This window comes from Falco rusticolus, chromosome 18 (assembly GCF_015220075.1).
Source record: "Falco rusticolus isolate bFalRus1 chromosome 18, bFalRus1.pri, whole genome shotgun sequence".
NCBI classification, from domain to species: Eukaryota; Metazoa; Chordata; class Aves; order Falconiformes; family Falconidae; genus Falco; species Falco rusticolus.
Window position 1 is genome coordinate 3,701,285 of NC_051204.1, and position 24,696 is coordinate 3,725,980.

At 50.6% G+C, this 24,696-nt stretch overlaps 1 protein-coding gene across 1 annotated transcript; it reads left to right on the forward strand.

Moving 5' to 3' along the window:
- Positions 1–8,963: 8,963 nt before the first annotated feature.
- CCR7 (C-C motif chemokine receptor 7) lies at positions 8,964–23,892 on the forward strand. Its single transcript, XM_037411481.1, has 3 exons — positions 8,964–9,261; positions 16,493–16,542; positions 18,326–23,892. Exons 1-3 carry the CDS (start codon positions 9,252–9,254, stop codon positions 19,388–19,390), a joined length of 1,125 nt encoding a protein of 374 aa, XP_037267378.1. The 5' UTR covers positions 8,964–9,251; the 3' UTR covers positions 19,391–23,892.
- Positions 23,893–24,696: the final 804 nt, after the last annotated feature.

Genomic DNA, 24,696 nt, shown 5'->3' on the forward strand with positions numbered 1-24,696 from the left:
CACCCTCTGAAAGCACCAACCCATGTCAGGGGGTCAGCCCCCTGTGAAGGGCAAAGGTCTGGTGTTTGTGCAGCAGCCAAACTTTAGGGGGAGGGAAAATAAAAAAGTTTCTGGAGAAACTAAAAAAGGGTTTAAAAATAAAATCACCTGTGCATTGCATGGGATGGGCTTGCAAAGTGGATCTGCTGCCAGCGCAATGAGGACTTCAGCTGTAGGAGCTGGGGTTACATCGAGGGTTATTCCTAGGACAGAAAGAAATCAAACAGAGGAACAGAGGGATAAAATACCCGAGTAAAACCAAGGCCCGGCACTGATGAGAGGGCAGGGCAGCGGTGCGGAAGGGAATGGGGCGGCCGTGCAACGGGGTGTAGGGCAGAAATGGGGAGACCTCGTTTCACCCTTCAGCTCGGGGGCCGGGGAGCAGGTCCGGAGCCTGGCGAGGGGTGTGGGGTGGCGATAGAGCTGGGAGCGAGGGAGCTCCTGCAGGGAGGGGAGGGTGCTGAGGAGCAGCGCGCTTTCCTGGGCTGCGGGGAGCAGGGGCAGCCCCTCTCTTTGCTCGTTCAAAGCAGGTGCTTGAGGGGGTCCCCTCTGTCCCACCACGTGCTTGCTCACATCCCCCAACGGTACCCACCCCACTCACAGCCCACCTTCTGTGCCCACCCTGCCTCAAGGAGTCCGTGAGGGTTTATTTCTCCTTTTCTTCTGCCCATGTTTTGTACTCCTAGGCTTTGCTGTTTATTTAAAAAAAAAAATTTAAAAGCTATTTTGGATTTTTTTCTTAATTTATCAACATTTACTTAAAGAAAATGCCTTCAGATTGGCCATCGATCTAAAAACCCTGTGCCGACACAGCGCCATTACAACTGCGCTGCCCTCGCTCTGCTCCTTTGCTCACCTCTCCTTCGTTCTTTCCACTGACAAGCAGTAATCCTGACTGCTGGAATATTGAGAAAAATACTCCTCGTCACCAACTCAAAGTGTAAATTGGTGCTGGTGGAGGTGCACGAGCTACAACCAGCGTTGCCAGCAGGCGTCCCTCTTAACCTGCCCGGAGATGGACTGCGGCGAAAATGGTCTTACCCTCAGTTCCAGATCCCCAGTACTTTTCACTCTTCTGGGGTTTTTTTGTTTTTTTTTTTTTTGTGTGTGTGTGTAATACCTAGGAAGTGCCAGCCAGCAGCAATATTTGTTGCAGCACACTGCTTTGATGACTGATGATGAGGGCTCCAAACGACACACGCTCACTTGCACACCCCTGTTTACAACCCCGAGTGGCAGTTACGGGTTTCTAGCTTCACTTCTAGAAGTAGACATTAGAAGCATTCAAAAGAACTAGGATTCTATCCTCTTTTCTTTTTTTCCAGCTCTCTAACAAGAAAAGAGTTGTTGGGGAAAAAAGCTTCATACGTTACAAAGGGATCCCTCGGAGGAATCCTGTGCGCACGGGCGTTGGCAAAGGCTGTTTGCAGAGAAGATGCCGTGTAAGAAGGTGGAGAGAAGTGCTTTACTGGAGCGTAGGTGAAGCTGTAGGTGGTATGTGCCAAGGGGAAGGCTCAGGCTGCCAGAGCTGTCCTCACGAAAGTGCCGCTGGCCGGTGATTTGAGCCTCTCCACATCTTGTACCAGAAGATGGAACCAATCTGAAGCCATGTCCCTGCACAAACAGCAGAAATTCAAATACGAGCCTGAGCTTTCACGTTTGAGTTGCTCTGGGATAAACGTGCCCAAAGAGAAGAGTGTAAAGCTACTTTTCCACCAGCCCAGGTTTGTGGGGGCTGATCAGAAGAACAGCTCCATCGAGAACCCGGCAGCCCAGGGCGTGTTTTGCCTCTGGGAAGGCGAGGAATCCCTCCCAGCATGCATGGCCAGGCTTTCCCCATCGCCACCTCACTCCTGGATAACTTGACGTGACCCTGCTCAGTAATCCCACCACAGCTGATGCAGCTGGTCAGTAAGGGTAACTTATAGTTACGCTAATTTAACTTCATTGAATTAAGATCAAGTTAATTCTAAGGGAGCCTTTGTGTGAGCTGAATGCGGTTCAACTATCCACATCAGTCCGTGCATATTCACTTATTGGTATACCCTCGTGCACTTAAGGAAAAAAAGTTAATCCAGCGTTACTTTGTTAGTAACTTCTGGGATTTTGGAGTACAAATATTAAATAACTTTCATTTATTATCATTTATTATCAATGTTTTGTACCACGGCCAAGGAAGGACAGGATTGCACAGCAAAGCAACGTGGATGCCGGAGTGCTTCGGCTGGAGCAGCGCTGGGGGGGTGAGACATGTGGCTGCTCTTTTTGTTCTCTCTTAACTGCATCACGTTAAAAACTACGGAGCTGGCCCTGGCCGGGGTTTTGCTGCAAAGCAGCTGTGGTGGGGGGTGCCCTGCAGCACCCCCTCGGGAGCCGGTGGAGCACGCTGAGCCGTTCAGCTTCCCTGTCCCTCTTGGACCTGCTGCGCTTGGAAGCAGGAGACTGGGAGCTGCTCCCTTCGGACCGGTACAGATCCTGTGCTCACGTGCAAGCTTGCTGTGAGCCAGAACGGGTTTCTGTTACTGGTTTGGATCCCAGCTTGAGCAGGAACCATCCTCAGCCGGTTCACATCACCTTGCGAGAGCTTTCCCGCGGGACTGGGTCTAATGCTCCACACCTCGAATTCAGTGTGTGCTTCACACACGTGCGATTCAGTGCTTGCTTAACACACGGGGCACCGCCTCTGCTGGACTGCTTCCTCTCTGCAAGGGGGACAGGCGAGGCCGGTGTTCCGTAAGCCCACCGCTCTCCGGCACGGTCCTTCTCGTGGTTAGAGATGGAGAGCCGGGAATTCCAGATGCAAACCTTGGGCTGTGCTGCCTGTTCCCCATGACTCCCGCTGCCTGCCTAGGCAGAGAAATGCAGGTGTGAGCGCTGCCAGAGATGCTGGTACAACCCCAGCAGGGGCTAGAAATCAGCTTTAAGCTCTGTAGGCACCTCGGATACAAACACGATCGCTGCGCCGCAGCAGCGTGGTGTTTAACCACGCCAGGTGGAGGAAGGAGCTGTAATTGCACTTTGCTCTCAGAGCATCCCGGTTTTGTCTCAGACCCATTGCAGCCATAACCGCCCCTTGAAGGAGCCTTGATCAAGGTTTTGAACACCTCACAGGGTGCTTTGATTCCTGGATTTGCAGTCCCCCCCTATGTATGCAGAGCATTACTGACAGTGATCCCTGCAAATCTCTCCGCGGTGGGATTTGTACCGGTAACCAGGTGGAGATCAGCTCGTAGACTCTGGGTTGGAAAGCATGGATCCTGCTCTACTTTAGGTCTGTCTCACTGTTTTTGTTCTCAGTTCCCTTCTTTCACTTTGATGCTTTTTTTTTTTTTTTTCCACGGCCTTCAAGGGGTTTTTTTGAAGTGGTTTTGCATTTATCAGGCTGGTGCCTTATTTTGCTGTAAATTATCATGTATGGCTTCACTTGTGACTTATCAAAGCCTGTAATTTCTGTAAACAGTTTCAATTTGCCTTTTTTTTTTTCTTGATTCTATTAAAAAGGCAAGAAAAAGACATTTTAACCCACCAATGCCAGAGGCAGGGCGAGAGCCAAACTAGAAAGAGCAACAGTAACAACAGAAACAGTGAAAAATCACATCGTTGGTTTTTTATTATTATTATAATTTCTTTAAGCCCAGGGATGAAGAACACCAGATCTGTGACAGAAGGGATGGGATGAGCTCTTCTTGCAGAAACCGCTGACGGGCTCATTCCCTGTTTCTATACCCAGTGTTGTTTCAAGAGCCCAGGGCACTGGTGTTCGATGTTACCCCTTGTGAACAAACAGTGGCCTGAGGATGCCGGCTGTACAGCCAGCAGAGGCTTTAACGCTCAGTTCTGTTTAGGAGACATACCGCTGCCCCTTTATCTCCCTAAACAACCCGTGCCTCGCTAGTGCTTGATATCCTGGAGGAACTTCCCAACAATTTGCCCACCTGTGTGGGGAACAAAGTACAGGGAAGGCTTCAAGACCCTCTCTAGCCCGACCCAGTGGCCGTGCACCCTCCCCAGCATGGTTCCTATGATGTCCCAAGGGATTTTCTCCCTATTTTCTCTCTCCTCTCCTTTCCCCACCTGCCACACTGGGGTGACCACTCTTTCACGCTAGTTGAGGCCAGAAAGGATCCGTTTGTTCCTCGCAGGTCCCTCCCTATACAAATGGACCTGGGAGTGTGGGCAGATGAAACGGAGCCACCCGACCTGACCAAAGGGCTGGGGGGCCCGGGACACCAGCAGCACTTGCCGCCAGCTCGTCCCCTGTCCCTCAGTGGTGGCAGGGTGCCCGTGGTTCCACCAGCCTGACCTCTCCCCAGTTGCGTCACTGGGTACATTTCCCTCGTCACAGCTCGATTCCTGGGCTCCAGGCGGAGGAAGTGGCTTTAGTGCGGAGCAGGTGCCAATCTGTAAAATTGCTTCTTGGTTTGGGGCTTTTTTTTCCACCAGAAAAGAACTGGAGAGAAAGGCCGTCAGCCGCGACATGACGCAAGCATGAAGAAGGTGACGCAGGCATGAAGAAGGTGAATTTCCAGTGACAGCGAGCGTGTGCCCTTCCCTCCTGTGCCTGACCAACGTCCCTGGTGGGACCTGCCTGCCGCACAGATTGCTTCCTCTGCTGGCAGGATAAGGATCTTTTAATAATCTCGAGGTGAGATCACAATCATGAGACTTTTTTCAGGACATCCCCTACAACTGCTCTAAGAACTCTTCTTGGTGAGGAATCCCAGCTCGGTACCACTCTTAATGTCAGGAATTTACTGGCCATTTCACTTCTGCTATTCTGTTTGCTGGAGGAATGGCTGTGCCGAAGCCCCCGCCTGGGGCAGACCCTCCCTGCACGGCTCCCAGGCCTGGAGCTGGGTGGGCTGTCCGGGCAGGGGGCAAAACTGGAGGTGGGAGATGCCGAGGATCTCGGTTTGGCATTGCCTGGCAAAGCGAAGCAGCGCCGATGTCAGAGCCCCCCCTCGCCGCACGCAGAGGCGTGTTAGTGGGAAGTGGGCACTTGGGGAGGGTTCGCCCTTCGCTCCCCAGAGCTTCTGCCTGGGCGACTCCGGCATCGTGCGGCGAAGGGCAGAAACCTCCCGGGGCACTGAGGGCAGCGAGAGCAGCACAGAGCTGAGAGCAGGGGGTGCAGCTGGCGTTTCCTTCGGTGCTGCACGCTGCCCTGCCCCGGCTCAGCACATTGCAGGGGACCCACAAGCCCTGGATGTGAACTGCGATGCTTTCACTTGTAGCAAAACCTTCCTACTTGTAGCAAAACACGGCTTTGCCTACCTGATAGGGCTGGTGCTGCTCGCTCAGCACCCCGTGAGCTGAGCTCTGAAGCAGAGCGGGGGTCTGGTGCAGCCGGCAGCAGAGCCGGCTCCAGCTGCACGGGCTCTCCACCCGCTGGGCCAGCAGTACTTCAGTCTGATCTCATGTCAATTCACCCAAAGCTAAATTAGTGGAAAATACAGGCAGGCTTTGAGTTCAGGATGTAAAAACATCTTGTGTCGTGCTTTTCTCAGAATGGATTGCACCTCGCTAAAGTGCAGCAGAGCCATGCGAGTCCTGCTTGCTGAAAGCACACAGCCCGTGGCGCTGGGGTCCCTTCCACCCTGGGGTGTCTGCGTGACTTAGTCGAAGGAGAGCCTGCAAGCAGTCCAATCTTACACACAGGACACGGACGTGAAATACAGGAATGAAATTCCGACGAGATACTCCGCTGCTGAACGAGCATTCAATGTCAGATCCATTCGAGTCTACATGTTTCAATGCAGTTCAGCAGATTCAATCTTTCCGTTCGAGTGGAACCAACCTGAACTGAAATCTTTCTTTCTGAGCTAATTTCCTGTGGAATTTATTAGGAACGGTGTTTGCTTTTGAGAAGTCATATTGACGAACAGCTGCCATCTAGCCCTGCTACTTCGACCTGGGCAACAGATTTTAACCACTTGTTTCCACTCTTCTTGCAGCAGAGTCACCTAGGGTCTAACAGGAGAGTGAAAATACTGGGCCACTTTTTTTTTAATGCACCAGGTTTTTTTAATGCACCAGTTTTTTAATAGTTAATTTAACTTGAGGGTGACAAATGTGCTGTAGCAAGCAGGCAGCACAGTGTGGCTTTACCTGGGCGGTGTGTTTGTTCGTGCGGGATCGCAGTTTTGACAAAGCCTGCTCGTGGGGCACACGTGTCAGCAGGAGCACGTCAAAGAGACGGATCACTAAGGCATGAAATAGACTGCAAATATACACAAGCAAATTAAGCAAAGCTTTAATAAACGTTTGGAGAACTCCCAAGGTATAAAACATGACTGTACAAGAAGATGGGGTGTCATAAAGACACGGTACATTATTTTAAAATATTCCCATTCTTTTTTTAAGGAAAACAATTTGCTTGAATTGGCTCTGACAACCCAGAACTTGGCATGTACCGAAATGTTGAAGTTAAAGCGCGGGTGTATGCGCAAAAAACAAACTGCAAAGCATTTGCCTGCTGCCTTCCTCTCGTCAGCTTCGGCTTCTGCCGCCAGGGATGTGGGGATGGACTCCTGGGAATGTTGCCTTCCACCCCCTCCCTCTGGCACAGCATGAGCACAGAGCAGATGGAGGCAATCGTGCCACCTCTACACCCCCCCCACTCCCACAGGCAGCACCATGACTACGCTTCAAGGCTCTACACCCACCATTTCTGAGTATTCTGCCTGTATCCGAGGGAAGTCTTTCATCTCTGGTCCTTCTTGGAGGAAGTGGTTACAAGATAAAGCTCTCAAAGGCTGCTTACCTGCTTGGATATCGATGAACAAAAGGAAAATGGAGCAATAAATAGAGTTGCAAAGATGCAAGCTGCACCTGCCTGCTGAGAGAATTCGAAAGCAAGCGTGATGAAAAGCCCGTGGTGGTGCTTAGAGAGCTAAGGGAAGTGCAGGTCACCTTCTGGGAAGCCAGATAAAAATGCTGATGGTCTTCAAGCCCTGGAATTGTGCCCATTACAGACCCCAGAAGGGGATCAGAACCACAGTGGCAACTGGCCTGCCATGAAAAACCAAGAAGGTTTTTAAGTGACGGCTGGGCTGGCACAACGTCTAAGGAAGGTCTGAAACTGTGGACGGGTGTTTACATCGGATCTGAGACCATCCTCAGGACCCTCAACTTCAGATACGTTTAATTAGGGCTTGCGAGAGCCAGGGAGCAAAATGTTTGGCCTCATGTCGAAGGAGCTGGTGTTACAGGCAAGGCAGCAAGTGATCAGTAGTTTTAGTTTCGGATGCTCACATGTGCTCAAATTCTACTAAAGTCCTGTTTTGGCTGTGGTTAGCTGTTACGTTACCTTACGATAATTTAAATAGAAACATGCCATGGTAATGTTGGGGTGGAGTTTTTTTGAACAGCACAAAATCTTCAGATCTTCGAGTGCTGTACGCTAAAGGGAACCAAATCAGCTCTTCCCAGCAGTGAAAAGTCCTTACATGAGCCACAGATTACAGAACATTCACTGCTCTTAGTGTTCTAACGTTTAGGGAAGGCATCATTCCCAAAACAATTCTGCCTGGATGCTGGCTGGAGGCACTGGCAGGGAGCTCGATTCTGCCTCTGAAGGTTGTAGGAGCAGCAGGGCTGAGATGCTGGTGTTGATGTAACGGATCAACTCACTGAACACAGCTTATCTGCTCCTTGTAATATATATCCCAGTAACGGTCGGGTAATTAAGACACTGATCAGATTACCCTGAACAGGACAGTGATGCATGAGAGCCAGACAACGGCTGCCTGGCGCAGAGATCTGTTATAACAGCAATTTAACTAACTACACCGTTACTTGTCTGATGCAGAGCAAATGTTGCATTTAGGCTAATGGAGAGATAACACAGGTACCACAGGTTTTCCTTTATGTCCATTTGCTGAAGCAGAATAATGCCTTTTGAGGTGTCTCCCATCCCAGCCACACAAACACTGAAACATTGCCTGAGCTGTGTTCTCTCTCTCTCATAACACTGGTCTTTCTGGCTGGTTTTGGAAGTTCCCTGGGAACTTTCCCAGTTCCTCAGCGAACTGGCTTGTTTGGGTCCATCCTGAGCTGTTCCATCTTCCCCCAGCTCCGCACAGGTGATGGGACAGTAATTCAGGGTAAGCCCCGAAGCACCAGGTGCTTTGGAACCTGTTGGGGACTGCAAGCTCCGTCCAGGACCCATCCTAGTGACCTGTCATTTTCCCATCTGTCCTGGCTGCCGTAACAGCATTGCCATCTCGTAAGAAGAGGACGCAGAGGACAAGATGCCAAAGTGAATACTTTTGAGTCGCCTTGGAAGGAAGGTGAGTTCCTGAGGAGCTGGGGATGTTGCTGCCTTGTTCGAGGAGTCTGTTCCAAGAGCAAGGGTCCACCTTGGGCAACCACGGAGCAAAAGCCCCTGATTTGTATTGATGATCCACTTAGGACCAGGATGGGATGGCTGACAGCACTGCAGGTCCTGAACTTCTGCATTAACGTGATGGTGGGGAAGGCATGGGACCGCAAAAGCGCAAAACCTTTTGAGGAAGATGATGCATGCTGATACTCAGCAGATGGTAACACAAAACCACCCAGAAGCAGAAAGGAGGGGGGAAGTCCACTTACTTGTTTGAGCTGCTGAGAATCTAGAGAGGATGCTGTAAGCGTGTGGGAGAAGGGCAAAGGGATGCTGGCTGCCAGCAGTCCTGCATGCGGAGATTTTTTTCATGTGCTGGTTGAACATGTTCCCCAGAAAAAAAGGGTCTGGCAGAGATGGGGATCCTCCCTGTTTCCTACAGCACTCGTTTCTGGTGGATGCTCTGGCAGATGAAGCAGGATCTGCTCTGGAGAGAAGAGATAAGGAGAAAGGAGATATTTTTTTGCCCCTTCACCACAGACAATTTCTCATGTGTCAGTGCAAAAGCAGAACCCACTTTTACCGAGTCTCGGTAGTGCGTGCGTGCCGCCCCTCGCTGCACGTGCTGAGGAAGCACCTGAGCACCCGGAGCGCCTGAAGGTAGCGTGGCATGCAGCACAACCGTCCTGTATCAGTGAAAGACGAGGAGGAGCATCGACTAAATGTCAGCCACGCAAGGGTGTGTCACGAGCCTCTTGCAGAGGTGCAGGAAGTATAAAAGGCAGAGGTTCCCAAAGAGGGTCCCTGGAAGGAGCTGCGGCGTGCTGAGCTGTGCTGGAACCTATGATGCTCTTGCGAACCTGGTGACTTCATCTCCCTTCACAACGAGACCATGGAGAGTGGTGAGTACCTGCTCTGCAGCCTCTGCCTTTGTCTTCTGCTTTATCAATCATGCCCAAATCCATGCCTCATGACACAGGGATGGAGCACTTTTAACAGAGTAGAACAGTATAAAAGACTTTCATCTTTCTTATATCGACTATTAAAAAAGAAATGCACAGTTCTCTTCTACATGCTCAAAACCCCTCCAATCAATTAACTTCAGAAACACACACATAAAAAATAGGCTTGTAGCCAATTTCAAGGGGCTATTTTGTCCCAAAGCAAATAAGCTCTTCTCACATAGCATGTACCTTTTCTTCTCTGTTCTTACTAAAAAATACTTATTAAAAAAAAGAGAATGCACCTCCTTGGCAACGTTTTAATTCAGGGAATGAATCAAAGGAAGCAGGAGCAAGCATATCTGTGGTTACTGCTAGCTAAGTCTGTCCAGACTTTTACAGATTGTTTCTATTAACAAATATTTTCACTGCAGCAACAAAACTTTGCAGTTCTGTGCTTGCTCGGAGCTGGAGCAGCCCTGAGCCGGTGCACCTGTAGGGGTCTGTGTTCCCATGGATTCCTCCATCATGAAGCAGGCAGAGAGAAGCAAGCAAGCGAGAGAATCCCCTTCTCTTTGGTCCGTATCCTGTTAGCCCAGGAAGCACAAGACTCTTTCTGTTTCATCTTGAAAGTTTCAAACTTTCCTTTGCCATTTCTTATTGTACTTTCACACCCAGAGCTCTGTGGGCACCCACTGCCCGGAGCTTGAGGAGCTGAGGAGCTGTAGGAGGGGAGATGGCACCATGGGTCAGGGACACGGCACATAAGATGCACGCTCTTTCTCCTCGAAGACTGTCAGATTTATTCCCTTTTTATTATGTTTTTTTATGCTCAAATATGTGCAAACACTAATCTGAGGGAGTGCGGGGAAGAGGGACAAATGCAAGAGCTCAGATGGGTAAGTTAGTTTAAAAGCAGATTAACCAATCCGGGTTTAAAACCCAACTTCTACCTCTCCGTGCCGGTGAGCACGGGCAGAGCTGCAGTGAGGATGGTGAGAGGATGGGACAGAGCCACCAAGTTCAGCCCAGTAAAGCCCTGCTCCGGGTGTAATGAATTACAGGGTAAAACGGGAGGCGTCACTGCCTTTTCTCTATGACATTTGCAAATTGGAGCCTTAAATTAACCGCAGCGTGCAGGGGGGCGCGGGGGTCCCATGGGAAGCACTGCAGGCAGAGCTGCAGCCTGTGACCACACTGAGATTTGAGCACCCAGTTCCATACTGGTGCCTCCGACTGTGCCACATGAAGGGGGACGATTGCCCTCACCTGTTTTTGAAGAAATTCAGATGCAAAACACTAGTGACGCGCGCAACAGCAGAGTCAGGCTGGTGCAGCTGGGAAAATTTGGCACTTCTTCCTTTTTGTATCTTTGTCCACTGTTTCAGCCCACAAACTAGTCCCTTTCCCAGGCAGGGATTTCTCCTCTGGAAAGGTCTCCGGTGATTTCTGAATGAAGCAGAGGGGGGTTCCGTGCGCAGTGTCTGGATGCAAAGCCCTGTACAGCAGCTGGGAAGGGGGAGCCCAGGGTCTCCCAGGCTCCAACGTGACACTGGGGGATGCGGGATGCTCCCACGGTGCTCGCTGGAGCTCCTGGCTCCCATAGGACCCACCAGGCAGGAGCAGGGAAAGGGCAGAGGGAGCCTTCTCATGGATGTCTCCCGGCAGCTTCTGGGAATCGTTGGCTTGGGAAGTGCTGCATCCCAACCAGCACCATTTGGGAAGTGCTGCATCCCAACCAGCACCACTTGGGGAGTCCTGCATCCCAACCAGCACCATTTGGGAAGCCCTGCATCCCAACCAGCACCATTTGGGAAGCCCTGCATCCCAACCAGCATCATTTGGGAAGCCCTGCATCCCAACCAGCACCATCTGGGGAGCCCTGCATCCCTAGCACCATCTGGGGAGCCCTGCATCCCAACCAGCACCATCTGGGGAGCCCTGCATCCCTAGCACCATTTGGGGAGCCCTGCATCCCAACCAGCACCACTTGGGAAGCCCTGCATCCCAACCAGCACCATCTGGGGAGCCCTGCATCCCTAGCACCATCTGGGGAGCCCTGCATCCCAACCAGCACCATCTGAGGAGCCCTGCATCCCAACCAGCACCACTTGGGAAGCCCTGCATCCCAACCAGCACCATCTGGGGAGCCCTGCATCCCTAGCACCATCTGGGGAGCCCTGCATCCCTAGCACCATTTGGGGAGCCCTGCATCCCAACCAGCACCACTTGGGGAGCCCTGCATCCCAACCAGCACCATCTGGGGAGCCCTGCATCCCTAGCACCATCTGGGGAGCCCTGCATCCCAACCAGCACCATATGGGAAGCCCTGCATCCCAACCAGCACCACTTGGGAAGCCCTGCATCCCAACCAGCACCATCTGGGGAGCCCTGCATCCCTAGCACCATCTGGGGAGCCCTGCATCCCAACCAGCACCATCTGGGGAGCCCTGCATCCCTAGCACCATCTGGGGAGCCCTGCATCCCAACCAGCACCATATGGGAAGCCCTGCATCCCAATCAGCACCGCAGCCCAGCTGGACCTCTCCACCCCTCAGCACCCTGCTCTCCTTTACATCCCTGGCCTCTGCAGCATTATGTGGGTGCCCTGTAGGTTTCTTTACTTAAGTTTTTCAGTATTTGGGAGGGCAGCTGTTACTCTGACTTCAACTAACTGGTAACGGTTAATTATGACAGGAAGAAGAAAAAATTAGTGAGAACCTGACAAGAATAGTACAACAATTTTCATCCTTTGGGATTTTATCCTAGTACTGTATTTCAAAGGAATATTCCAAAATAAATATTTTGCACTGGAAGATGCACAGCATTAGTGCTGCTGCTGGGGTTTTTGGGTTTTGGGTTTTTGGGTTTTTTTGGGGTTTTTTACACACACATAGGAAACACAGGTAGCTCACTTAAATTCATTCTGAACTTGCTTATCTCTGCTTATCTTGTCTTTTGATTCACAGTTTCCTAAAAAGGGGTGGAGGCAGGTAATTATTAAATTTCTTCTCTAACAGATATATGAAGCCGTGAGATAGAAGCATGACTTAAGTTTCATTGGGACTGTTCATTCCTGAAACGATGGTATCGCTCCTGTGCCAGTTGTGAGAAGCAGAGGGGAAAGGTGGCAGAGAACGAGCACTGAGCTGTAACTGCCAACAGTCATTATATATTTAAGTATGATTAATTTTTCTCAGAAATACCTGGTTCTTCCCCCAAAAGCCTACTCTAGCGATGGTGAAGAGGCAGCAGAAACCGGTACATGTTTAAAGATATAAACAGTACGTTACTCGCTGCCTCCACATGCTGAGGTGCTCGAGAACGAAACTTTTGCTTTGCGGTTTCTGGCCAACAGAAAAATAATTCTTTCACCACGAGGGTTTAGCCCGAGCCAGTTTGCCAGGCTTTGCCAATACTCTTGCCGGACTCTCGTTTCCACTTGGTGCCTTCCCCAGCACCAGCACGCTGCTGCTGCTGCTCCCCACTGCTCCAGTTAGAGCCGGAGCTGCCAGGCAGGAGCCGACCCAGTGCTCCATCCTGCAGGATTTGGTTTCTCCAACCTGTTTTAACCATCCCACACGGTTCTGTTTCTACTCCTCTGGGTAGACTTTCTGCTACCAAGTATTTCTTACTATCAGCAGCTTTTCTGGGCATGCCCAGGGGGGGGTTCACAGCTACTACAGCTTCTTTTATCTTGATTGAGATCAGTTGTGATGGCAGGGAGCTTCAGATGAGCTGGATGGGATACAGCTGTCCGAACCCACCCACCCTTCTGCTGTAGGGTGGCAGGAGCTGCACCCCAGGTGCCCACCCTATGGCCTTGACCCTGGACTCAAACCCACCCGTTTCTTTCCCTTTGCTATCGAGGGAGCCGAAACGCCCATCCAGGTGCCAAGGGCTAGAGCTCAGCGGGATGGATCCCAATTGCGCTCGCTCTGTGGAGGAAGATTTTCAGGATGGATGGGTTGTTGTCCCCTCTCCGACCTGCCCTGCCATTAACAGCAGACCCTTCCCTCTTCCATTCACATGGAACAATTCTCCTTTCCACCTTTTCCCAGGGCCCGCAGGACAGGAGCATGCTTTGAGAACTGCAGCAAACCAGCACGTCACCAGCTGAGGGACAAGGGGGCTGACGTGGGGCTTGATAACGTGTCTGACTCATTCGCTTTTTATAAATGTTGTCTTTTTATAAATGAGGTTTCTAGTTCAACTGTTCATGGGGATTTTTGAGAGGTTTTTTTGTTGGTTTTTTCTTAATATTTTGAGGAACAAAACTTTAGGAAAATACCCACAGCAGAGAACTACCAGATAGGGAAAAAAAAAAAAAGGAAAATAAAAAGTAAAGAAAGCTACCCAAAAATGCCTGTTAAGCTCCAGGGCATGTCTCATTTCCTCTATGCAATTAATTTGCTTGTGGTCCCTCTCCCCTGCTGCCTTGGACCCTCAGAGCATTGCAGGGAGACATCAGCCTCGTCCAGTCTGCCTGAAACTGGTGACGCAGGGACCCGCTCAACGAACTCCTGCGTGGGGACCACGAGGCTGCATCGCCTCTCTCATTATGCCTTTGCAAATGACTCTCTCATTATGCCTTTGCAAATGAGTAAGTTGAAAGGGGGGGGGTGTACAGAAAGAGGGGAAGAAACTGTGCAAGCTTTTTTTTTTATATTGAAAAATCATTTGACATTTAAGACACTTGAAACGGTAACCGAAGGGGGGGTTGTAAACCAGTGTGAAGATCTTTAAAGGAATGATACTTCACTGAACTGTTTCAGGATCGTTAGTTGAGTCACTTCATCAGTCCTATTTTGTTAGATGCCTCAGAGCATGTTAAGGAGGAAAAAAAAAAGTACAGAACAGCAACTCACCAGGGCTGCACACTGATGACTTTTCAGATTAAGGGCTGGGCTGGTCCGGTCCTTCGACTTGAGGGGGTGATGCAGAAAGTGGTGGAGGAAAAGGATGCTGCACCTGGGGGGCAATGCCCTAGACTGGCCCCACCGGCACATCAGCCTGGCACCGGGCAGTTCTTTGCATGAAATGAGTGAAAAATGCCGACAGCAATGCACTGATGGAGCCGGATTCAGGTCGGTGCCTTTCCTCTGTAGCCTGAGAGTGGTTCCTCTCCTCTGCCTCCTTTTTATACAGCTGCTAGGAAGTGAATTGCCTTTGAGGCCTCAACCCCTGCCCAGCGTGGCCAAGTAATTATTATCCATCAGCGGGCAGACATAAGCACCAACTCCAGGACTCCCCCAGAAACCAAGCCATGAAGACGCCTGGCCAACAGAAGACTGGAGACTCTGATGGTTGGGGGGGATCAGGGACCCCACACCTGTGTCCCAGGCAGGGAGGGCAATGACAGTCAAGGCTTGTGGATTTTGAGTGGTTTGGGCTTTCAGAGTATTTCCTGTGTTAATATGTGAAAGTCAGATCAGCATCTCGAAGGGAGAGATGGCTACCCCAGATGCTCACCAAACCTCTTCCTGCAAGTCTGGGACTGGTCAGAGTGAAAGCCATCAGACAGACAGAAAGCGCAGACAGAGTGTTTCGCCAAGCCCCTGCCTCCCCCCTCAAGCCCAGCCTTGCCACCCTCCATTCCTGATGCAAACGGCACTGACGAGGCACTATTACCCTCCCCAGATTCCCCCAGGAGGGTTCAGAGAAGGTGAGGGGGTGTGAACAGAACTGAGCACCCAGCTGCATGAGTGTAAAAGACGAAAACAAGGGGGAAAGGCAAGGCACAAACTTCTACAAGACAGTGGGAAGCTCACACGCAGGCTCTGGGGGTGAGAAGCGTGAATATTTCCACTCGTGGCCAAAGATCTCTCAGCTGACACATCACTGCTCACATCCAAACAAGCATCTCCAATCGCAGGTGCCCAAGTAACGATTTCTGTCATTAACAATGCTACTGCACGCGACTTGAAGTGGGGATACTGGTGCAATGGCTGCAGTTACCATGAGCAGTGGAAGTTCATCATCCTGGTCCACTGCAACACCTGAAGAGGAGACGGGCAGAACAGGGAAGGGGGCAAAGGAGCTCGGCAAAGGAACAGAGCGGAGCTGCATACATCAGGCTGCCCAGCGTGAGAGGTGCAAACTGATCAGTCAAATTTATGAAAAGGCCATGAAGAGAAAGCCGTGCTCCCTAGGAGAAACAGGCAGCTGAAAGCCAAAGGCATCTCCCGCCTCTGCCCCAGCCTTGCTTAGTGACCCTGGAGCAGCTAATCAGGAGGGAAATGAGAGGCTGCGGCACAGGGAACAAGCCAGTGCCTAGAGAAGCATCCTGGGATGAGCAGCATGATGCTCAGAACAGCTGGTGCCAACTCTCCTTCAAGGAAGGACACGTCTTCTGTTCGTGCCAGAGCAGCGGCCAGGGCTTTCTCCCAGCTGCCAAATCACTTCTACATTGAGCAACTTTCAGTCGCAAATGCCCAAGGTAGATGGTGGTACATGCTTTAAATAGAGCAAAGAAAAAGCTTTCACTGGCCTCCCTGCCTCTGCTAACCACAGCAGGAAGAACTGTTTGCCCGAGATTGCTCTCACCATTATCACATCTGGCTCTGAATTGAAATTTTTCCTCCCAGCTGTCAACATCCTGTATCTTCACATCCAAAGGCAGCAGCAGCCAATTTTAAGACATTTAAGAGACAAGCAATAAATTTCAGCCAGCTTCAGTTCTGCACATCCTGCCAGGAGCTGAGCTTTCCTGTTCCGCAGATCGGTCACCGCACCGGCGGGGAACAGCTGGGCCCGATTTATATATATCTATAGCTGGGCGCTCACAGCTGTACGTTTTTACATGGGTTGAGTATGCTACACCCCCACAGCTCAGAACAAGGCACAGGGGGCAGGCTGCTGTCCATCTGTAGGGAAAAAACAATAATTAAAACCCCATATAAAATAAAAATTAGTACACTGTGCACAGGGTAACTGTCCTTAGCTATGAGCCTTTACAGATGAAACTGGAGGGGCCAGACTCCTGAGACTTTGTGCTCTGACAGTAACTTGTGTGGCCCTGGGTTATCCTGTTAGCATCTTCACCAGGTTTTAGTTTACCCAGCCGTGGGGAGCTTTGCAGGGTTGAGAATGCCGTGGTCAAGTGTGCTACTGCTGCTTTTTCAGAGTGAGCATCATGTGGAAAACCCCCACTCAACTAACGCCAACTAACGCCTGTCTCCTTCTTCTACAGGCAAGCAGCTAAAGGTCACCCTTGTTTTCAGCCTTCCTCTAATTTTTCAGGTAAGATGTTAAAAGCAACGTTGTTGAAATCCAGCTGCCTTTGTGTTGTGGGTAAAGAGAGATGACGAAAACTTTCGACAGGCAAAAAAGCAGCCACCCACAGCCCTGCAGAGATGCGTGGGGGGGAACGGCCGCTGGCACGCAGGATCCAGCCCCAAGGAGGTGGGTGGGGAGACAGCAGAGCAGTGCTAGAGAAAAACAAAGGAGAGAAAACAAAGAGAGAACAGAAACAATGACATATCCTGTGACTTTAGGAAGGCCTAGACTGTTAGCACCAAGTCCCTCGCTAGCAGCAAAATGAGCATTTTCAGGAAAGACAAGAGCATCCTCCAGCGAGCGCTGGGGCAGAGCCAGCTCGCTGCTCCCTGCAGGTACTCGGCCAGCGCTGGGCTTCAACACAGGTCAGTGCTGAATTGCTGCCATGCCCAGGGAGGAAGAGTTCAGCTTCTTCCTCCGCTTGTCCTTGCTCAGAGTCAATCTTAAGCAGGAAGAACCCAAAGCACCACGCCGTGCCGTGACCTGCTCTCGGACCGCAGGGTGCAGCGCCAGCGCTCACACCCCCACAGCTCAGCCACGCTGCAGCCCCCAGCCCCAGCTCTCCACCGGGCTCAGCAGAGCAGGGAGAGTCTTGCAGCCTCTTTCTTTTCCCTTTCACTTCTGGTGGCATGTCTCCAGGTAGCAGGCAGGATGTGGTGAAAGCCAAGCCTGCCTGAGATGGAGAGCACGCTGAGATACTCAGCGATAACAGGCGGGGGTATCCAGGGGAAACCTTTCATCTCGGTGCGATGGAGTGAAGGTACCAGAGATTAATAAGTCACAAAAAAGCAGGGCACAGATACCACAGGCTCACTCTGCCCCGTAGGTTACGGCAGTGTAGGAAGACGAAACCATAATCAGGACTTAGATCAGGGGCCTGAATGAGACACCGGCAACACGTCCATGCCAGCGCGGTAACAGCTTCCTGCTTCGCTGCATTTCCCCAGGTCTCATTGACATCTCTCTCCATCACTTTAGCAGAGGAAAGAGCCCTGGGAGGCTCTGGCTTTGCCCTCCCTTTGCTCCCAGCACTCGGCGGGCTTGGCCCTCGCTGCGGGGGGGATGGGGTGGCAGCAGGACCAGGAAGGCCGGGATGCCAGGCTGGATGGGGCTCAGAGCAACCTGGGCTAGTGGCAGGTGTCCCTGCTCATGGTCCTTTCTGACTCAAACCATCCTGTGGTTCGGTGACGCTGGCACTTGCCATGCCAGGTCGCTGCCAGTTACAACCACGGCAGCCCCTTCTCGCACGGTCACAGGGAGGAGGGCATGGGAGCAATGGGAATAGCTGAGATGGGGGAGGGAATACTGAAGTCATTTTATGCCTCACAAGTAGAGTTACTCGAGAGGAAACATTGCCCCTGCTGAGAGGAGGATGCTGAAGGATGTATTATTTTTCACATTGCATCCGACAGCTGGCTATGTGCATGCAGCTGTATGCGGGTCCTGGAACGTTCTGGAAAGCAGCCGCACACCAAGCGCTTCCAGGCTGAGCACTAAACTTTTCTGGTAGAATTCCCACTCTGAGCCCCTCCAAAAAGCCCAGACCCCACGTACTTATGGGGAATGTTTTCAGCCACCAGATCCTGCCAGCTGGGTCCATGACGTTGGCATAAGCCCATGCTCGGGAAGTCCCTGGGGTTTCTCCGTGGGCTGCAGCTGGATGCTGCTGCCTGCCCCACAGATCGACACCCTTGGAACACAGCACAGTACCTGTCCCAACACACTCTTCTTGTCTTCCCTGTTCCAGTTCTGTGCCGGCAACAATGTCACCGATGACTATGACTCCAACATCACCATCGACTACACCATGTTCGAGACCCTGTGTGAGAAGGAAGAAGTCCGTAACTTCCGCGCTGCCTTCCTCCCAGCCATGTACACCCTCATCTGCTTCACGGGGCTGCTGGGGAACGGGCTGGTGATGCTCACCTACATCTACTTCAAGAGGCTCAAGACCATGACGGACATCTATCTCCTGAACCTGGCCCTGGCAGACATCCTCTTCCTGCTGACCCTCCCCTTCTGGGCCACAAGCGCAGCCATGCACTGGCTTTTTGGGGAGTTTGCCTGCAAAGCCGTCTACTGCATCTGCAAAATGAGTTTCTTCAGCGGGATGCTGCTCCTCCTGTCCATCAGCATCGACAGGTACTTTGCCATCGTTCAGGCTGCCTCAGCCCACCGCTTTCGTCCCCGGATGATATTCATTAGCAAGGTTACATGCATCCTCATTTGGCTCCTGGCCTTCATCCTCTCGATCCCTGAGCTGGTTCACAGTGGTGTAAATGACCGTGACAACCATCCCCGTTGTTCTATCATCGCTAATGACCTGCAGACCTTCAACACTGGCATCAAAGTGTCCCAAATGGTTTTTGGCTTCTTATTTCCCCTGCTGGTCATGTCTGTCTGCTACCTCATCATCATCAAAACATTACTCCAGGCCCGCAACTTTGAGAAGAATAAAGCCATCAAGGTCATCATCGCCGTGGTAATCGTCTTTGTTGTCTTCCAGCTGCCCTACAACGGCGTCATGCTGGCCAAGACCATCTCAGCCTTCAACCACACCAGCTCATGCGAGGAGAGCAAGAAGCTTGACGTGGCGGATGACGTGACCTACACCCTCGCCTGCTTCCGATGCTGCCTCAACCCTTTCCTCTACGCCTTCATCGGTGTCAAATTCCGCAATGACCTCTTCAAGCTCCTGAAGGAGCTGGGCTGCCTGAGCCAGGAGCGCCTCTGGCAGCTGTCCACCTGCCGCGAGAGCAAGAGGTTTTCCTTCGCTATGGAGACAGAGACGACCACCACCTTCTCCCCATGAGCCAAGCTCCCAGCAGGCTTTGGCCAAGCTGGAACAGTTTTGTACACGTCCTCTGTTCTGAGATACTGGTAGAGCAAGACCTGCCGCTGCTGTAGGAAAGGCAGCTGCAGGAGGAAAACCCAGGAGCATCCCCCTATTCCAGGCAACAAGCACTGCTAGGCAATACTCCTGTGGATGGAGAGACTTGAATAAAACTGTGACCGTTAGCAAAGCAAGGGAGAGGGAGGCCAGTCAGTTTAGAGTTGTTATGTCATTTCACCTTTCTTTTAGTCTTTAGTCAAAATGAGAAATGCTCGAAATGGAACATTCTCCCTAAAAGCAACAAATACCAAGAGAAACGGATATTTGCGCAACAGAATTGCTTGCTTTAGAGCTGAATGTCCAAGAGCATCATCCTGGCTTGGAATGGTGCTTTTAACAAGTCTACATATTGCTCTTCCATGCCTACAAAAATTATGCCCGTTGCACTGGCTCAGTCTTCAAGACAGGACAGCACCAGCCTCAGGCGCCAAGCTTAATCCAATATGCAATATAAGCTGCGGAGTATCCTAGCACACCGTTCTCTGCTCTGCCTTCCCCCATGAAAAGCCAGAAATTTCCATAACTAATACTAAATCCACACATATGGTATAAACAATTCCAAGAACGTTGTCTATTATTGTAGCAACTCCTATGTTTGTCAGGAAAATACCAGTTCTGCTTCATTTCTACCTGCATCTGGTGTTTCACCTACAAAGAAGGTGCATCCTGAGAAGCACAAGGTATTATTATTCCATCCCAACGTGGGCTTGAATCCATTAGAAATGCTGCTCCGCTCTGGAAATAGTCTCCTTGAGCTTCTGGAAGGGCACCTGTCTGCACCAGGTGGAGGTAGGGGCAGCTGGCACAGGTTAGATTCAACCTGCTTGCGCAAAGAAAAATGGGTTACAAGCTCCAAATGACCCGTGTCTTTCCAATCCCCAAGCACACAAATCTGAGCTGAGAAACAGGTACTTCTGCACCGATCCAGCCAGCTGCTTAAAAGACATCTTTATCGCTCGGCCATCCAGCCTGTACCAGTGTCACCCTCACTCTCGATGGGCTGAGGGATGGTTTGCTCACTCACTTGGTATAAAGATTTTAGCAGACTGGCGCCAGAATCCTCAGAAGGTTAAAGGCTGAAGCCCAGGGCAAATGCATGTGCATTTCTTAAGGCAAAAACACTCAAATTCAGGATACAGTTGTGCCCATGGTTCAACCCCTTCAGCGTGCCAGTGGCCAAAGCTCGCTTGTACCCAGCTGTATCGGCTGCCTTCTGTGCTATTGCTTCTGACCTCGAGACATAGAGAAGAATGTGGGGTTTCTTCTCCCTTCCCCATCAGCGTGCCTTTCTAGAAGGACATTAGCAGCTGGCTTTTAACTCAGACGTGTATTTCACATATAAGCTATTGAGAACGTGTTTTGCATCCAGACTGTCAGGGCTAATAAAGATGCCATTCACTGCGGCTGGATTTAAACGCCGGGACAGTCACGTGTGGAAGATTACTGCCAGGGTCACCTACTTGAAAGGAACGTGGCAGCTGAACAACAGATTATTGTCATGTAAAATAAGACCTTGAAAAGAAGCCCAGAATATAATGCCAGTTGGCGCTTCTACTGGAAGAGGGAAGATTCCTACGACAGATGAATACCCTGGGAACTGCTTGTCGTGTGACATCTGAATGTCACCCGGGGAGGAGCTGCTGCAATTGTTTGGGCATCTGTCATGGAGGTGCAAGTGGTAAAAGCCCCGCAGAGCACAGCTCCCGGGAGCCAGACGTCAATGGGAAAAGGTTTGGCCAGGAGCTGCGGGGCAGCAGTAGCCCGGCTGAGCCGAGGCACGGAGCCTCACCCTCCGGAGCAGCACCTCAACCCGCTTGTAGAAGCTGTTAAGGCACATTCCAGTGGACACACGGAGCAAAACACACTTTACTAAAAAGATGTTTATACTTTATTCAATACCACGCATGGATCCATCAGGAGCGATACAGGGAACTCCCTGGATCATCAGTTGAACACCATTGCTTTAGAGACGTGAGAATGAAAATCAACCTTCCAAGGAAAGACTTCGGTGAGCTGGTTTTGAGACAGTGTCGCCAGTTATATAGCTGGCTGCCATCATAATGAAATAAATTCTTCATAAACCATTTGGCTTTGGGGTATGGGATTTTGCCAAGAGCTGGGATTCAGGAGGAAAGCACCTTCTGCTCCACGTGACCGGAGCTACAATCCCCCCCAATCCTTCAACGCATTTTCTCTCGTAATGCCCATGCAACGTACAGAAGCGCTGCTTCTCCATGGTGCAAACTGGGGGGTTATGACTGACACCCAATAGTCATCTGTTCTGGGTTTGTTCCTACAGCCCTGACTCAGGCGAGATGCTCAGACAACAAGAACTTCACCAGAGCAAGGACTACCCATAATACAGGGTCTTTTTAGTTTTCCTCATCAGTAACAATATATTCTTAATGTGTATTCATATATGTAAAGCTGCTTTACACAGGGAAAAAGTATGTACGTGAATGTACCCTGAAAATGCACTGCTTTCACTAAAATTTTATACAAAATAGATTCACCTAACTTATTCTAGCAAGGAGCATTGCTTCACCAAAACATGCAACTGTACTTGACTCCTGTTTGATAAAAGCCATCCCCCCTTCTACAGACTGGGGGGGTCTTCGGGTCTTCACCAGCTCAATGTATTCTAAATGGGAAAACACGCAGCTGCTGCCCTACAAATGAGGTACTAAAAGCATCATCTGGTGCCACCTCAGCAAGACAGCAGTGACTTCAGAGTGCAGGGCTGTTCTTTTTTTTTTTTTTTTAATTTTATTTAATGGTCAGGACAAATTTGCCACTCATTTAGATGAATCACATTAACATTGGCCTTAGATCCTAACCTGAGATTCCCCACTGAAGTCTGAAAACTGACTGTATTTTGCTATTTGTGGAAAATAAATTATAACAATTTAAAAAAAAAAGAAAAAGGTACCGTTGTTTTTCCATTGTATTTCCTCCATAGGACATATTTTGTATGTATCATAACAGCTCGTATCACATCCTTCTGGTCCTGTCAAGAGCTGTTTGTCAATTAACCTACCTTTGTACCAGTACTGCCCTGCAGAAAAAAACCAAACTAAATAGAAAAAAAGCTGGTTTACTTCAATTGTTGATGAATTACACAGTAAACAAGTCACCAACACATTAAGTAGTAGCTTTTATTTTAACTATTTACCCCACCGCCTTAACGCTGCTCCACTACTGGATATACCTGATGGCTCCTTATCACTGAAAAGCCTATATAGGAAATAAAATGTTGTACCGTTTTCTTGTTCACTTTCAAATGTAAGAAGTCCATCATGAAATACCGTATTACTGGGAAAATTGCTCAAGGTAGAGGCAGGGACCACAAGGGCACAGACCGTTTCTCCCTGACCTCCCCAGTGAATTTATGCAAAGAGGGATGTTCAATAGCCTTTACCAAAAAGTGGTTTAGAATTGCAGCCATGGAATCAAAGAGGAAGGAACCTCCAAGAAAACCAGGAGACATGAAGCTGGATGGTTAAGTGCCAAAACTAAGGACCATTTCTGCTTTCGCTAGACAGCGCGCCTCTCTCATGGTTTCTCCCTAGAGAGAAAGCATTAAGACCAGTTTCAGCACCCAGCCCAGAGGTTCCAGCAGCGATAAGGAACATCTCAAGACCACAGCACCGCAACGCAACTCTAGAGAATAACAGTCTAAACACAAGGGTCTTTAAATAAACATTAGGTCTCGCTTGCCACGGCTAGGTCAGAAGTCACGACTGCCCCGAGTCCGTGTCGCTCAGCCGTGAGAGATGCAGGCGGCTGCAACAGCAGCAGGAACTGCAGCACGCGCGGTACAGAAGCAGAACCAGGGAGCTGCAGAGAACCACCACGCTGAACAGGTCCCTGTGCTTCTCCGAGTTGACCCTGAGCCAAGCTTTTCAACAGGAAAGATCCCAAATTTTAAGAAAACGGGAGACTCCAACTTGCAACCCTAATTTAAACAAGTAAAAACTCAGCCCACCAAGCAATCCTCCGAGGTCACACCTTACATCACAAATACCCCGGCCAAAGCACACAGAACCTGCTACAGGAAGAGAGGTGCATTTCTAGGATGGATTTAACCCATTTTAGTACCTTTCACCAGCAAGACAGAGAAAGAAGCCTCCTTTTACATTTCACTAAGGGACTGGAACCAATCACTAGGGGACTGGGACCAATCTCAGGTTTCAATCTTCTTTCAAAAGTCAGTTAAAAAAGCCCAGCCCTCGCTACAGAAAGGAGCTGCTGGTCTGCAATAAACTACACGCAAAGCAGAAGAGACATCTACCACCTCGTCCCAGCCATGGGGACTCCAGGTGGGTCCTGCCATCCCTTCTCCAAGTCACCGTGGGAAACCTCTTCATTGCTTAGAAGCCCTGGACTCCTCATTGCTCCAAATAAAGTATCGCTGCTAATTGCTTCCCCTTCCCTGCCAGTTCTTTATCAATGCACGTGTGCTAATGTGTCTTTTGGCTTAAAAGCCCACAGTACCAAAGGGATCTGGGCTGGAGGTAAACTGGAAGTAGGGGGAAGGAAAAATGGAATGAGGCCTCACTAAGTGCAGCTGCATCCATCCACCCATCCACCCATCCATCCATCCATCCATCCACCCACCCCCTCAGAGCAGGCTCTGGTTTGTCCTCTCCCTTCTCATGCTGTCCCAGGTGCCGCCTCCCATCACCGGCTGGTGAACGAATGGATGAATACGATGGTGGAGGTGAAGCTGCTCCTGGCACAGCTGTGGTTTTTGATGTGCCACCTGGGTAGCTACGGGAGGGAAGCCCTTGTCACTCTAAGAAAGAATGAGCTGGAGTTAAATGAGGCGAACCCTAAAAATACCACACATGGGTGATGAGGAAGGGTGGTGGCACAGTGTAGCTGTCAGAATAGCTGAGAGTGGGCTATGGTTTCCTCTCCCCACATCTTCTTTTATATGGAAAAATAACGCCAATTCCTGTTGTGGGGGTGGAGGTGTCAGACCTCGGGGGAGAAGTTCTTGCATGGTCCTCCTCCCTGGCTCCTCAGCAGAGCTGCCTTGCCCGGGGCCACTTCCCCCAACGGGCTGGCGCTGGGGTTTCTCTCCACACCAGGAGATTTCTCCCCCCCTACCTGAGCCACCCTAAGATGGATCTGGGGAAACTTAAGTCAGCTGAGACCTCAGCTGCGCCTTGTTGGCATCATCACAAGCAGCTTTGTGACCTCAAAGCAAGGAGATCAAAGGG